Consider the following 13,409-nt stretch of genomic DNA (forward strand, 5'->3'; position numbering starts at 1 on the left):
GTACTCCTGTAGACCACTATTAGTACTAAAACAGTACCAATACCCTGCTACTGTTTCCTCATCCAGTCAATTTCCGAGGTGGCCTGCTCAGCAAAGGTAGCCACTACGAAGCCCCATTGGTCTAGGGTGGGGAAATCCTCTGGTCAGTCAACGTAAATCATCTGTGTGTTCGTATTTCTTTCTCTCGTTACACTGCCACAGCCTTATTTAAATACAGTAGAGACACCGGTCTGATTATTTGAGCTTGATAAGTCACATCTTTCTTGCTCAATACTGTATAGAATGGCGTCTCCGGACTCAGATCTCATTGTGCAACTTGAGGCACCCAACGGCGTCTGTTACGCGCAGCCGGTGGGGCTTTTCATTAACAATGAATTTGTGGCCGCAGTTTCATCAGAAACAATCACAACAATTAATCCGGCGTACGTCAAGTGTCTTCTCATGACAATCAAGATGATACTGGGGCTAACGGGCTCTTCAGAAACGAGCAGGAAATCATCTCCGTTCATTCAGCAGGCGTTGAGGATGTTGACAATGCAGTACACGCCGCTCGTGTCGCCTTCCATGGGCCTTGGAGGAAGTTTTCCCCTGCAGCCCGTGGTAGACTACTGCTTTGCCTTGCTGGCTTGGTAGAAGCCCATAAGGAAGTGCTTGCTACCATCGAAACCTGGGACAATGGTATTTAAAGCCGTCTAGTTGGACGCGGTTAGATACCGTACATGGGACTGAACATTTCTAACCTCCATCTTTTTCATTTTAGGAAAGCCATATCATGAATCCTTGGAATTTGGCGTTTGCGAGGTTGTCGACGTCTTGACATACTATGCTGGATATGCAGACAAGCAACCTGGCCAAGGTTGGTACCCTTCATTTGTGTACTTTCAGAACTTAACTGACTGTGGCACTCTATACATTAAGTGATTGGTGTGTCTGACAACCAGCATGTTTACACGCTTCAGGAACCCATTGGAGTATGCGGTCAAATCATCCCCTGGAACTTTCCTCTCAACATGGCTGCTTGGAAACTTGCACCAGCCCTCGCTGCCGGGAATTGCGTGGTATTGAAAGCAGCAGAACAAACACCACTCTCAGTACTGTACCTTGCTAGCCTCATCAGAGAAGCTGGTTTCCCTCCTGGCGTTGTTAATGTGATAAATGGCCTCGGGAAAACCGCAGGCGCAGCCTTAACAGGCCATCCGGACGTCGACAAAGTCGCCTTTACCGGCTCAACAGACACAGGAAAGCAAATCATGCGGCTTGCTTCCAATACCCTCAAGAAAATTTCTCTTGAGACTGGTGACTATTCCCAGGGGTGGTTGATTCTAAGAGTCCACGCAGACTGACAATCGTCTAGGCGGGAAATCTCCTATGATTATTTTTCCAGATGCAGACCTATACAAGGCTGCCTACTGGGCACACTTGGGTATCATGTCTGATGCGGGACAGAATTGCACAGCGAATAGCCGCATTCTGGTCCATGAGCTCGTCCACGATGCCTTCTTGAAAATATTCCTTCAGCAAATTCGAAGTGCACCATTGGGAGATCCTTTTAGTCCACATACCTTCCAGGGACCTTTAATCAGCAAGGCACAACATGATCGGGTCTTGGATTATATTGAAATCGGATTGTCAGAAGGCGCTTCCCTCGCTACTGGTGGAAGAACCTGGAATCAAAGGCCCAACCAGAAAGGATACTTTGTGGAACCGACACTATTTACTGACGTGCACGATGATATGAGAATATGTCGCGAGGAGATTTTCGGACCCGTCGCTGTGATGATGAAGTTCAGTTCGGAGAACGAGGCAGTGGCACGAGCCAACGATTCCATCTTCGGGCTTGGCGCTGCACTCTTTACCAAAGATGTATCACGGATTCATCGTGTGGTGAAAAAGATTGAGAGTGGGAGTGAGTTATTACATTCTATGATGACATTACTGAGAATCTTGAGACTGACGTGATTTCTCGCGACCAGCTGTTTGGGTCAATTGCAGCAACAACATGGATATTCGGGTTCCGTTTGGGGGGGTGAAGCAATCTGGTATTGGACGAGAACTGGGAGATGCGGGGATCAAGGCGTACAGCAGTATAAAATCTGTTTACATCGAGTTGGAAGATGAGGACAGCGAGAAGGCATCGGTGCAACATGTAAACAGGGATAGTCATCTTTGATGGGTCAGTCTCTGGTCCAATATGCGTTCACTGCAGGGACGTAGCGTCTGGTGGTCAAGTGACCACAGATCTTTTGATAGAAGAGCCAAAGACTAAGGGAATAAATTATATCCAGATGTGCCTACGGGTTTGCTATTGCTGCGTCCTACAGGCTGCGTATTTGTCTCTCCCTCAGCCGCACCAGATGGCCGTCAGCTACAGAGAGGGGAAGTGATCTCACACAACCAACCACGGTGATCCGTCAGAACATTAAGTAGCAAGAAGGTTACTGTCGAAAATGAGTGTGCACAGGTTGAAAATTTTACGGGAGGAAAACATGTCCGGACTTCGTCAATATATCACATAGGCAGATAGATTGAGGACCAGGAAACTAAAACCATGGCTTTTCTAGGTCCTCATTCCCTGAAAAGATTACAGAATTCATATCAAATTAAAATTCAATATTTTGACTTGCAGCATTAGGAATACATTCGCGCTCAATGAACAAGTTCGGGGTAGTGGCGATAGGTACCGTTAGAGTACTTGGGTTTCTCTCGGTTGCCAAACACGCGTTGATATTTGATCGTTGTTTCACGACCCCATCAAGAGAACACACTCCTTCACACTTTCCATCGTGTTCTTAAGATGCCAGTAATTTCGGGAAGGCGAATTTGAGACCATCCAGTTACCATAAAGTCAATCGATGCATCGCTTCGAAAAGCCGAACAACGTATCACAAAGAGCACTTGATAACATGTAATCAGCTCAAGAGATCAAACAATATTTCCTTTTGAGTATATATCGCTACGAAAGGGACAAGGCACAACAGAGATACCAGACACTTAAAATTATAGACGATCGTTGGGAGGACCAAACAAGCTCGTATATTTGGATATGAGAATTTCCCTTGCACAACCTCCGACAGAGTAACATGCTGGCTAGAGTCCTGGCATTTTGACGAACCGCGGGATGGCAAAGCGTTTTTGAGGCATTGTCTCAACGATAGGCTCAATCTCATGGCCAGATTGGACACTCCGCTCACGACCGCAGGCACCTATACCGTTTGCAACCGTAATGGCGCGCCTAATTAGTAGTTCCAGTTGACCTGATGGTGAAGTGTTTGCGCGCACGGAAGATCCAGTCGATGGTTGCCCCGATGAAAATAACAGCTATGATAGCGGAAACATAGTTCATGTCTGGCCGGTTCGGTTAGCAGCGGGAAACGAGCCATTTACCGTTTCTGACAGGTGGATGCTTGACTTACTAGATCCAGTGGCAGGCATGACATATGGAAAAGAGTAAACGACTGTGGCGAAGAGGCAAAAGGAAATGGTCATGACTCTTGAGAAGGTCCCAAAAAGTCCGGTGTGGAATGGGCCCTTGACCTCTTTATTCCGAGGTAGCAAGGAATAGAAGGCCGGAAGAGTGTAGGTGAGGGAGGGAAAAATGATAACGCCAGCAGCCAGACTACGAGAGGAGTCAGTAAGGGAATCGTGAGGGTGAAAGGGCTCGTTACCTGTTGAAAGCTGTGGTGGAGGCAACGCACAGCACCGATAGTATACTGCTCATGGAGGCACACAGGATCAGGGCTTCAAGCGGAATGTTGAGCTTGGGGTGCACCCTAGACCACAGGTGGGAGAACGGAAGGCCATTATCGCGAGCAAAAGACCAGCAGATTCTTCACTGATAGGCGTGGAGCGCCACGAGAGCAAATGTCCAAGTGACGATGAGAAATGACATCATGACAATCGCCCCGGCCTTGCTCTTTCGTAGAGAGAGGTAGAAAAGCTCGAGTAGCGGGAAGCCAGTCTCGGTATTGACGATGGCGTCAAAGTCGGTCATGCAGTACATGAGGAGGACGGCAAGTGGCCAAGCCGTGATGAAGCCGATGCCGACGGTGAGGTACAGAGCCTTGGGGACGTTCTTTTCCGGCTCCGTGATTTCCTCACACATGTGAACCGCCGTATCAATTAGGCCGAAGCTGTAGTTTGCGTTGATCAAGCCGACGAGGAAGGCCACGCCCTTTGACTCCCAGCCACTAATGTTCTCGACGCTGCCGAAGATGAACGATGGCTCGGTGTGGGACTTGCTGACAGCAGGAATGATAATAATTATGCCAGCGCAAACAAAAATGTTGAAAAACATTCCGATCGAGAAGCCTTTAACCACGTTTTCTCTGTTTAGGTTGATGATGAACGTCGAAAAGTTGAACGCAACGCCGATCAGGTAGACATGCCATTCCTTGATGACGCTGATTGGGGTTAGTAAAAGCACTCGTTGCACTTGTCCGAGGTGTTGTCCATAGATCCGACTCACTAGTTGCTATGGGTGAGCTTTGCCATGGCGAGGACCATGTGGCCTATCAGTACCGTAGCACCGGCCGAGGCAATAATGCTTCCAGCGAGATTGCAGATCCCTGTGAAGTAGGCCGACGGACGAGCAAGTTTCCCGGGAGCCAGCTTGGTGACCCAGTAGTACTGACCACCAGCGTTGGGCATGGCGCTGACCAGCTCAGACAGGGTGGTGACGAAGAAGATGTTGAAGACGGCGACAATGATGAGGCCGTAGACGAGAGAAGCTGAGCCGCCAATGACAACACCAGTCGAGAAGCCGCCTGTCACACCAAGCCACGATGCGGTAACCATGAAGGCAACTCCAACGAGTTGAAGGGTGCTCATCTCTCTCTTCATCTGCGGCTTGTAGCCCATGGCTAGCGAGGTCAGGAGAGGCGAGTTCTCAATGAGATTTGCTTGGAATGGCATTTCGGCGACATACCTATGAGTTTGGCAGCATCGGGGGAGAGGTTCTTCTGCTCGCCCATGGCAATAGACTCGGGCCTGGCCATACCGTCAATTCCCTTGTGGTCTTCTGCACGCGACTTATCGCCGCCTTCTAGATTTGGAGGGTGCATGTTCTCGGTTTCAGCCACGCGATGAGGGGAAGAGAAGCTGAGTATGGCTTGATTTTAAGGCTGAATAAGATGGATTTGACGTCGTTTAAATATCATGGAATGCGATTCCGGTCGGTCGACCCAAAACACAGTCGACATATCTTTGATTCAAAGCACAAGGTTGGCGATACCTACGTATCGCTTACCCCGCAGCCACAGGGATGCTAGGGATAAAGCCCCCGACTCAAAAACGAGGCTATTTTGTTACTCCTACCGCTTTGAGCATGGGTGCGAGATGGGAATTACCGGGGCTAATGGGTTTGCGATACGGCCGGACCCATGATAGCGCTCTGCCGTGCGGAGGATTGGGAAAGCCCTTGCCACTGGAAACTTTCTCAAAAGGGCAAGAAAACCAGCGAAGCCTAGTGACGCCAGTGGGGAAGCTAGTCGGCGCCGCCGTGGTGTTGACGTATTGGTACAAAGGCCAATCTTTGCACCCAAGGCTCGCCTCCGACGCTGCCGCTTCAGTGTCTGCATCCCTCAGTTTTTGGACACAACAAGTTCTCGCCTTGTCAATAATCCCCCTGTCAATAACTGAGCCATTACGCAGGCAAGAGAGTAGATACCGTTTATGATACGAGCTGATGACGCAGCTTCGGACAGCCACCATGCCTCTCCGTGTTGAAGCGGTATGTTTGTGTTCCGTCTTGCGAGTCGCGTCCTTGATACAGCTGCGTACTGAGACAATCAGATCTACACGTATCCCATCAAGTCCCTCAGGGGGGTATCGCTTCATTCAATACATGCCAGGCCCACTGGCTTCGCATATGACCGCCATTTCATGCTCTGGGATGTCGCCAAGAAGGAGAACCTCCATATCGGACTTCGACCTGCCCTCTGCCTCTTCACCACCAGGCTCACCCCTGAGGATGGCCCTCGAAGCATCGAGGTCCAATATGGCCTGAGTCATACCTTCGACAAACCTTCTGAGCCCGTTGAACAGTCTACCTTATCAGTACCCCTGGAGCCGGATGTGAAGGAGTTGGCGCAGGTCACTGTAACAATGCACTTTAGTCCATGCTCGGCCTACGACATGGGAGAAAAGTACAATCACTGGTTCAGTCGTCGCTTGGGATACCCTGTCAAGCTGCTCTACATTGGAGACTATCGAAGAAAGGTCCTAGGGAATATGGGCCAAGGAGTAGCGTCTGGGATGTCCAAGTCACTTCATCTCTCGTTAACAGCCATCCCGGTGACCTTGCTGCTGGTGTACTCTTTACTTTCATCAAGCCCGGCAAGCCAAATCTCCTGGGCAATCACCGGGGTAATGATTCTTGCAAGCTGCATGGTCCTTGTACAACAGTTCAGGAAATGGCCATGGAAAGGCGAGCCCTTGATTACGTTTGCAGACCTTGCTGCCTATCTCATCATCAGCCAGAAGAGCTACGAGGACGTCAACAAGAGGCTTCCCGACGATGAGCAGATGGATATTACCAAGTTCCGGGCCAACCTTGTTGTGTCTGGAGCCAAAGAAGAGTATGAAGAAGACTATTGGGCCGACCTGCGAATTCGTGGGACCATAACAATGAAGCTGACGCAAAACTGCGCGAGATGCAGCAGCCTCAACGTCGACTACGCCACTGGCAAGGCTGGCAAGACCGAGGCAGGCAAGGTCCTGAGGAAACTAAGCAAAGACAGGAGAGTTGACCCAGGCGCGAAATGGAGTCCGATATTTGGCAGATATGGTTTCCTTACATCGACCTCGAGCGAAGCTGACGCAGTTGTCATCAATGTCGGGGACGAGGTTGAGGTGACAAGGCGTAACTCAGAACGCACCATCACAGGCAAGTGTCTTCCCAGAGAAGACAAACCAATAACTACTCTAACGGAGACGATGCAGATTATCCCAAGTCCTAGCGGGTCAACCAGTCACTACTCGAGGCAGGAGAAGGTCAGATGACTGTCAACATGGACAGAGGCGCTCGTGAGACTAGACGGCTGTTGGGGGAACAGGCTCAGCATTCAGACTATTTCTATGTGGACAGTCTTTGTTATAGATGCCTAGAATAGGGTCACCACACATGGATCCCTCATTATAGGAAGTCGACAACGGGCAAAGCACATGTCTACTGTACGTAGAGTGCCTCTCATCGGTCAGGGTAGCCCCGTAGAAACCAAAACCTTCAGCCCTTCCTTGATCCATGGCTCGTCAATCGACGACTAGCAATTTCTAAGTCGATGATGTCCACTTTGGTCCGGTGGAGGAGACTGCTTGCGAGGCGACTCATGAGCGAACGTCATCTTGAGACGAGGGATACACGGCCAACTATTAATATTGACGGCACCACACAACTCATCATACCCACTACTAACACGGATGTGACTACTTATTGCAGGGAAAATTCCCTAGGTTTTCATTTCTGGAAGGGTCGACTTCGAGTGGCTTGACCAGAGCCGCTGGTCCACCGCAAAATGCTAGTCACCATGGCCGAGGACAGCGAAACCTAGGCGTCCCCCTGCGAACCGTCACTTCCTGAAATATTCGAGTCGTCATCCGGCATGACTATGCTGTTGAGAAAGGTGATCTACAGGTGTCAGTAATGGATTCAAGTCTGCTAGCCTCCCATGAACCTACGAATCCCACCAAGGGCCTCAGAATCTCTGTGACTTTGTCCTGCGTGTCGTCTGCACACAACAAGTCGTCCGGGATCTTCTTGGACACGGTAAACTTCCTCAACTTCAAGAGTTCGATGTCCCGGTGGTCAGCAATGAATCCCTGGTAATCCGTCAGCCCCATGACTCCGTATCCGACTACGTGTCGCGCACCTTTGGCCTTGTCTTGAGAGCCGACTCCCTGTTCTCGCGAGCAAAATGCTTCAGCGCCTCGTCCTCTCCAGACCCCGACGCAACGTTTGGTAGAAAACACTGCTTGAACCTGTTTTCGTTCAAGGCTCGACGCCACCGTCTTGGTCTCTCGTCGATGCTGGAACGGAGTCGCTGCAGTTGCTGAGAATTCGGAGCAAAGATGCCGCCGGCAATGAAAGATGCTCCCGGTTCGCAATGGATGTAGTAGTGGGCATACATCCCTTTCCGTCCCGTGCGGGACCACGCTGCCGAAAAGTGTGCCTGGAAGTTGTCACTCCTAAGACTCACAGTAGCACTTGAAAGGTCGTCGCGGCGGTTACCTTGTATGGCTTCTTGTCGGGGCTGAAGCGCAGGTCTCTGTATATGCGGAACATGACATCCTTGGCTGGCAAGTCAGGGATGGTGTCGTCAATGGACATGACCGAGGATGTTGTCCGCTCGACAAAGGTCTCCCAGTCCAAAAAAGCTCGACGGAACTCTCCATCATGGGCTCTAGGGCGTTAGTATCCTGGATCCAGCAGCTTCGTGTTTCCTCACTACCTTTCAGCCACGCTCTCTTATTATTATTCTTCAGGTCTGTCAGAAACATCAAGCTGTTTGGATGAACCCTGAAGCCGACGTATTCGACACCGCCAGCCGATCTCATCTGTTCGAGGGGAATTATCGTCAATCTTGGCGACTCGTCTTCGTCCAGGTCTCCATGAGATTGACCTATTTCGGCTTGTTCTCGCTCTGAATCGTTATCGTCGTTGGCTAGCTCGTGTCCGTCATCTTCGTCATCCCCATCCTCTTCTTCACCCTCTTCTGACTCGTCGACATACTCGTCTCCCGACTCCTCCGACTTAGCGTTGTTCCGCTGGTTATGACTCGATCGTTTCGGCGACACGACCGGAATTGGTCTGCAAGTTGTTTCGCTATCGCTTTCGGTGTCAGCTGCGTAACGGATCCTTCTTGATCGGCTCGACAGCCGAAGATGATGGGGTTCAGGTTTGGGTTGCAAAGGGAGTTTTCGTTTGTTCGCAGGCATGATGCCTTTTTCTTCGGCAAGGAGAAGCAGTGGCTCGGTATTGTAATGGGAGATTTTATTCAGAATCATCTTGAAGGACTCCCGGAAAGTTCTGAGTTGCCCCCTCCCTCCCCTTACAGCTGACACACGTACAAGTGGGTATAGGAATTAGCGCTCAATCTTTTATTCGTCCATGAAAGTCATATCCAATCAGCTCGAGTTACTAAATTACATGCTTGGCGCCTCGGACTCGGTCCTAATTAGGAAAGAAGCATTGGTGGGGTTTTAAATAGCTTTGACGTAATTTGGGCCCCCGTATCTACTGGTAATTACCAACCTCGAATTGTTCACATCCATTTCATCCAGCAGTCAAAAGCTGCTCGTAGAATGCCGCCAGCCCTCGCTCGTGATCCCGAAGGTGAATCTCCAGAATCCAATGCCTCTTCTTGCCGTCCTTGCCCAGGGTGCTCATTGGTACCTTGTTACCCCTGATGATATAGAGCGTTGTTTTGTCGCGGGGAATCCGCTCATGAGGAAATGATCCAACTAGGTGGCCAGCCAAGTCTGCGCCAAACGACCATCCATCCTCCTCGGCAGTCCGAACCGCAATATCATAGAGCTCTTCGCCTGTCATGTCCTGATTCTTCAAGAACTCAGCTTTGACCTTGTTCCAAATCGGCTCGAGAGCATCTCGGATCTTCTTCTTGTCGGGATCGTTTCCAAGAACGTAGGTCCGTCCGAAATCGGCTTCCCAAGACTCGAAGACGGGGCCAAGATCAACGACAAGGATATCGTCCTCCTCAATATCGCGATCTGGGGGGTTGTCTTGGAAGGGTCGGAGAGCATTCGGCCCGCTCCTGACAAGTCGCTTGTGCCAATGCGTTTCAATGCCATATCGAGTTGCACCAAGCTGGTAAATCTCGTTGTTCAGTGTCTTTTCGCTGATTCCGGCCCGGATGAGGTCGCGCTCAATCTCATCGAACATTTCAAGAGCTTTCGTCTGTGCAGCAAGAAGCTGAGTAGCTCGCTCGCTGTCATCGTATATCTTGGTTGTCATGATGAATGAGTGGCAAGGGGTGTTTGGTTGATTGACTCTCTTGGCATGCTAACCATGCTACTTTATATCATGGCTTGTGAGCTCTGTACATAGAGCTACCAGTTATTTAATTCTGATTTGTAAGCTTTCCCGAAGTGATTGCGAAATAAATGCGGAGATTACCAGGTTGGCATGGTTTCTCTGATAGGCAATCATTGCGGGGTCTGATCTGAGTGCGAAGGCTCCGTACGACATTCAAATCGATCCTCCACTTTTGCACCAAGATGTATCGCCTTGATTGGCCAGAGTCCTTGGAGTTGCTTGATCGTAGCCTTCGCACACTCATGGAGATTCCAGCGGCGGTTTCTCTTCTGAGACTGTGAGGGTGGCCACAAAGGGTAGAGGACACATACCTACACAGAGAGGTATCTTTTCAAGCCCAATACCATGATACGATATGAACCAAGTTTAATTAGCTCCCTGATTGCGGCTCCAAGTAGAGCCCCTCATACAGATGCATTTACTAATTCACTACCTCAATCATGATTATCAATCCCAAGTCGGATCCGACTGAACCAACAAGGGGCCCAGACCCGGACGACAGGAACCCACCGGAGAAGGGCAGAAGCGTGAGTGCCAGGGAAAATTCGTCGACTCCGCATCACAGTAACAAGGCCACTCAGTGCTCAGCGTAATTTTCCATCTAGACCGCCTTCTCCTTGGCACGCACCCACAAGGGCCCGGAATAGCCGGACCCGACTTTGACTAGAGCGAGATCCCAAGAACGTAGTTAGTCTTCCCCTCACGCATGCCTTCGGTACAACAGATGTGTCTCCAAGCTGCTTGTGGAGGCGCTCTCTACCGACGCGGGGGTTCTCCACCCCCAGGTTTACCCCAGACTTTCTGTCCGCTCTTTGGCCAGGGGGCACGTCTTCGAACTCCTGATTTTCCTACTTAAGACGGCGCCGTTGTCCATGTTTGAAAGGCGTGACGACAAACTCGATCAAACAAAAGGCCCTCGTGTAGCCACTGTCGCCTTTCCAAAATCAGTCATTATGTCTTCTCCAAAGCAATCGTTTGACATCGAGATGGTTGAAAACCATCCCGGTCCTTCTCTCGCTGGTCTATCAGATGATGAACTTCTCATTGAGAAGAGGTATGTCAGGCAATCTCATTTCATGGCTTTGTATAAACGATATCTCAATGCTGAGTTGATATTTTCATAGGCTCGTTCAGAAGATCGACTACAGGCTCCTCCCAACCACGGCGCTAATCTATCTGCTGTGTTATCTCGATCGATCAAACATCGGTAGGCTCAAATCTATTACCATTAGTGCAAGACAAGAACAATTCCTCGCTCACAATGCCGCAGGAAACGCCCGCATCCTCAATGCCGACACTGGAGACGACATCATGGAGACTCTGGGACTAACCTCTCACGAGTATATCATAGCACTTATGCTGTTTCTCATTGCATATTCTCTCTTCGAGGCTCCCAGTAATCTAGCTCTCAAGATCCTTTCCCCTAACAAGTTGATCCCGCCAGCATCTACTCTTAGCTCGACCCGCTAACAGTGGCACAGATGGCTTGGGTTTCTCGTCTTTGTCTTTGGCGTCTTCTGCATGGGTATCGGAGGCGCCCAAAACTATCACACCGTCGGTGCGTTGCGATTCTTTCTCGGAGCGGCCGAAGCTGGTGTTTTCCCTGGTATGGTCTACTACCTGAGTTTCTGGTACAAGCCTCAAGAACGGGCATTGCGAATTGCCGCCTTCGTGTGCAGTGCCAGCCTAGCGGGAGCGTTCGGCGGGTAAGTCTTCCCATCCGCACGCTTATCAAGGAACTCGCTCTGAAATGTGTGGACAGTTGCATTGCGTATGGCGTGGGATTTATGAACCGTGCCGGTGGCTTGCAAGCATGGCGTTGGCTTTTCATCCTTGAGGGTGCTCCGTCAGGTGAGAAATCTACCTTGTGTCTGAATATCCACCAAAGTCATCAAATTGACCTTGTTTTGCAGTTATTGTCGGCGTCGGCGTTTTTTGCTTTCTCCCCAGCTACCCGGAGCAGTGTCGCTGGCTCTCCCAGGAAGAACAGGCTCTTCAACGCAAGAGACTCGGCGAGGTGGGATCCAGGTTTGTTCTCACGTCGGCCATTCGCTTGCTCCGTCTGGTTTGCTAAGATCAACAGCAAGCAAAAGATTACGTGGGTTGATGCCAAAGCAACCCTTCTCGATCTCAGGCTGTACGCTCATTATCTGGCATATGTGGGAATCGGCTGCTTAATCGGCTCCTTGTCTCTTTTCGCGCCTACTATTGTCTTAGGTCTGGGATTCGAAGGACTGCGGGCACAGTTGTTTACTGTCCCTCCATATGCAGCCGCCTTCCTGACGACGATAACCGCCTCGTTCCTCTCTGATCGCTTCAACACACGCGGTCTTATCGTGGGGTCTTCGCTAAGCATATGCTTTTTAGCATTCACCATATTAGGTCAGATTGAAGTCCAGAAGCCATGACGTCCAGACGCTAACGAAACCGTTTAGCTGCTCTCCCCGATGAGCATTTCGTTGCCAGATATGTACTCTTAATTATCGGGACATGCGGAGCTTTCAGTGGCCTTCCCACCGTAAACGCATGGATCGGCGACAATATGACAAACACCACTGCTATGTCACTAGCCACGGCCATTAATATCGCCTTCTCTGGCCCTGGTCAGATCATCGGCGTCTGGATCTACCGTCCAGTGGACAAGCCTCTGTACAGCCTTGGTCATGGAGTCAATGCAGGATTTGCGGCTCTCTCGGCGTCATTGTGCTTCGGACTGACTCTCTATTATCGACGGCTGAACAGCAGGGGACAGTTGAGAGCAGATGGGCTCCCTTGGATTGCTTGAGGATATTGGTTGTATCAGCGTGTTTCTTGTGGCTCGGCTTGTGGTTGGATACGCTCAGTCCCTGGAACTCTTGTCGCGTCTCTAGATGCTTCTCTGGGTGTGAGTTGGTCAAGATTTTCCAATTATGCCGGCAGTAAAGCAATGAGCATGAGATTACTTGGTTTTGTAGTTCATGTACCTTGCCAGTATCGTTCGTCTCAGAATGAATGAGTTTGTGTGATAATTGTGTGTTTCCGTGAGAATGAATTCTAGTCCTTCTTTCCATCCTCTCCCACTTTTTCTGTCCCGTGTTTAGCGATACAGTGGTGACTTGGCTGGATGTCCAACTATTACCATGTTTTCCTTCGTAGCTAGATAAAAGCGTCGCCTAACGATGGCCGGCTTGGCCTGTATTTCAGCTCAAATAGGGACTTTCGACCGCATACCCCTGTACCATGTTCGGCTTTCTACATCCCGATCCCGCCTCCCTAGCTCTAGCTGCTTTCGATCTGCCATCCCATGTCGTCCGGGCCATTTCCGGTGGTCACTAGACTTGTGCTCCGCATCTGCTAAACAAGCGGAGCAAAGGCCCAGACC

General features: G+C 50.3%; 6 protein-coding genes across 6 annotated transcripts; 3 read left to right on the forward strand and 3 right to left on the reverse strand.

Annotated features, from left to right (window-relative positions):
* Positions 1 to 282: 282 nt before the first annotated feature.
* BGZ61DRAFT_361925 (aldehyde dehydrogenase domain-containing protein) lies at positions 283 to 2,170 on the forward strand (the record flags this gene model as incomplete). Its single annotated transcript, XM_046241312.1, has 6 exons — positions 283 to 422; positions 482 to 678; positions 761 to 856; positions 919 to 1,296; positions 1,355 to 1,906; positions 1,974 to 2,170. The coding sequence occupies 6 exons, from the start codon at positions 283 to 285 to the stop codon at positions 2,168 to 2,170; spliced, it is 1,560 nt and encodes a 519-aa protein (XP_046099772.1).
* A 1,062-nt stretch (positions 2,171 to 3,232) lies between these two features.
* BGZ61DRAFT_536763 (amino acid permease-domain-containing protein) lies at positions 3,233 to 5,060 on the reverse strand (the record flags this gene model as incomplete). The annotated part of the gene is made up of 6 exons (XM_046254452.1): positions 3,233 to 3,345; positions 3,414 to 3,616; positions 3,666 to 3,770; positions 3,834 to 4,400; positions 4,466 to 4,859; positions 4,925 to 5,060. The coding sequence occupies 6 exons, from the start codon at positions 5,058 to 5,060 to the stop codon at positions 3,233 to 3,235; spliced, it is 1,518 nt and encodes a 505-aa protein (XP_046099773.1).
* Positions 5,061 to 5,787: 727 nt separating this feature from the next.
* Positions 5,788 to 6,879, forward strand: BGZ61DRAFT_320513 (MOSC domain-containing protein; the record flags this gene model as incomplete). Its single annotated transcript, XM_046238930.1, has 2 exons — positions 5,788 to 6,291; positions 6,403 to 6,879. Coding segments are annotated over 2 exons (981 nt in total), but the record flags the coding sequence as incomplete, so codon positions are not given.
* A 529-nt stretch (positions 6,880 to 7,408) lies between these two features.
* On the reverse strand, positions 7,409 to 8,965 carry BGZ61DRAFT_555646 (uncharacterized protein). Its single transcript, XM_046255626.1, has 6 exons — positions 8,703 to 8,965; positions 8,445 to 8,630; positions 8,225 to 8,394; positions 7,866 to 8,165; positions 7,675 to 7,815; positions 7,409 to 7,624 (listed from the first exon to the last, which is right to left on the reverse strand). Exons 1-6 carry the CDS (start codon positions 8,929 to 8,931, stop codon positions 7,544 to 7,546), a joined length of 1,107 nt encoding a protein of 368 aa, XP_046099775.1. The 5' UTR covers positions 8,932 to 8,965; the 3' UTR covers positions 7,409 to 7,543.
* A 113-nt stretch (positions 8,966 to 9,078) lies between these two features.
* Positions 9,079 to 10,056, reverse strand: BGZ61DRAFT_458954 (peptidase M24, structural domain-containing protein). The gene has a single exon (XM_046246824.1). It carries the CDS (start codon positions 9,965 to 9,967, stop codon positions 9,269 to 9,271), a length of 699 nt encoding a protein of 232 aa, XP_046099776.1. The 5' UTR covers positions 9,968 to 10,056; the 3' UTR covers positions 9,079 to 9,268.
* Positions 10,057 to 11,001: 945 nt separating this feature from the next.
* BGZ61DRAFT_497344 (MFS transporter) lies at positions 11,002 to 12,833 on the forward strand (the record flags this gene model as incomplete). The annotated part of the gene is made up of 8 exons (XM_046251133.1): positions 11,002 to 11,102; positions 11,173 to 11,255; positions 11,319 to 11,478; positions 11,530 to 11,754; positions 11,811 to 11,899; positions 11,962 to 12,076; positions 12,132 to 12,430; positions 12,484 to 12,833. The coding sequence occupies 8 exons, from the start codon at positions 11,002 to 11,004 to the stop codon at positions 12,831 to 12,833; spliced, it is 1,422 nt and encodes a 473-aa protein (XP_046099777.1).
* Positions 12,834 to 13,409: the final 576 nt, after the last annotated feature.

This window comes from Ilyonectria robusta (genome assembly GCF_021365365.1).
Source record: "Ilyonectria robusta strain PMI_751 chromosome Unknown BGZ61scaffold_21, whole genome shotgun sequence".
Lineage (NCBI taxonomy): Eukaryota > Fungi > Ascomycota > Sordariomycetes > Hypocreales > Nectriaceae > Ilyonectria > Ilyonectria robusta.

Coding starts and splice junctions, on each gene's coding strand:
- BGZ61DRAFT_458954 (XM_046246824.1), bottom strand. CDS start 9,967: ATGACAACCAAGATATACGATGACAGCGAGCGAGCTACTCAGCTTCTT.
- BGZ61DRAFT_555646 (XM_046255626.1), bottom strand. CDS start 8,931: ATGCCTGCGAACAAACGAAAACTCCCTTTGCAACCCAAACCTGAACCC. Junction 8,166..8,224: donor CCGACAAGAAGCCATACAAG/GTAACCGCCGCG, acceptor GACAACTTCCAG/GCACACTTTTCGGCAGCGTG. Junction 7,816..7,865: donor CTCTCAAGACAAGGCCAAAG/GTGCGCGACACG, acceptor ACGGATTACCAG/GGATTCATTGCTGACCACCG.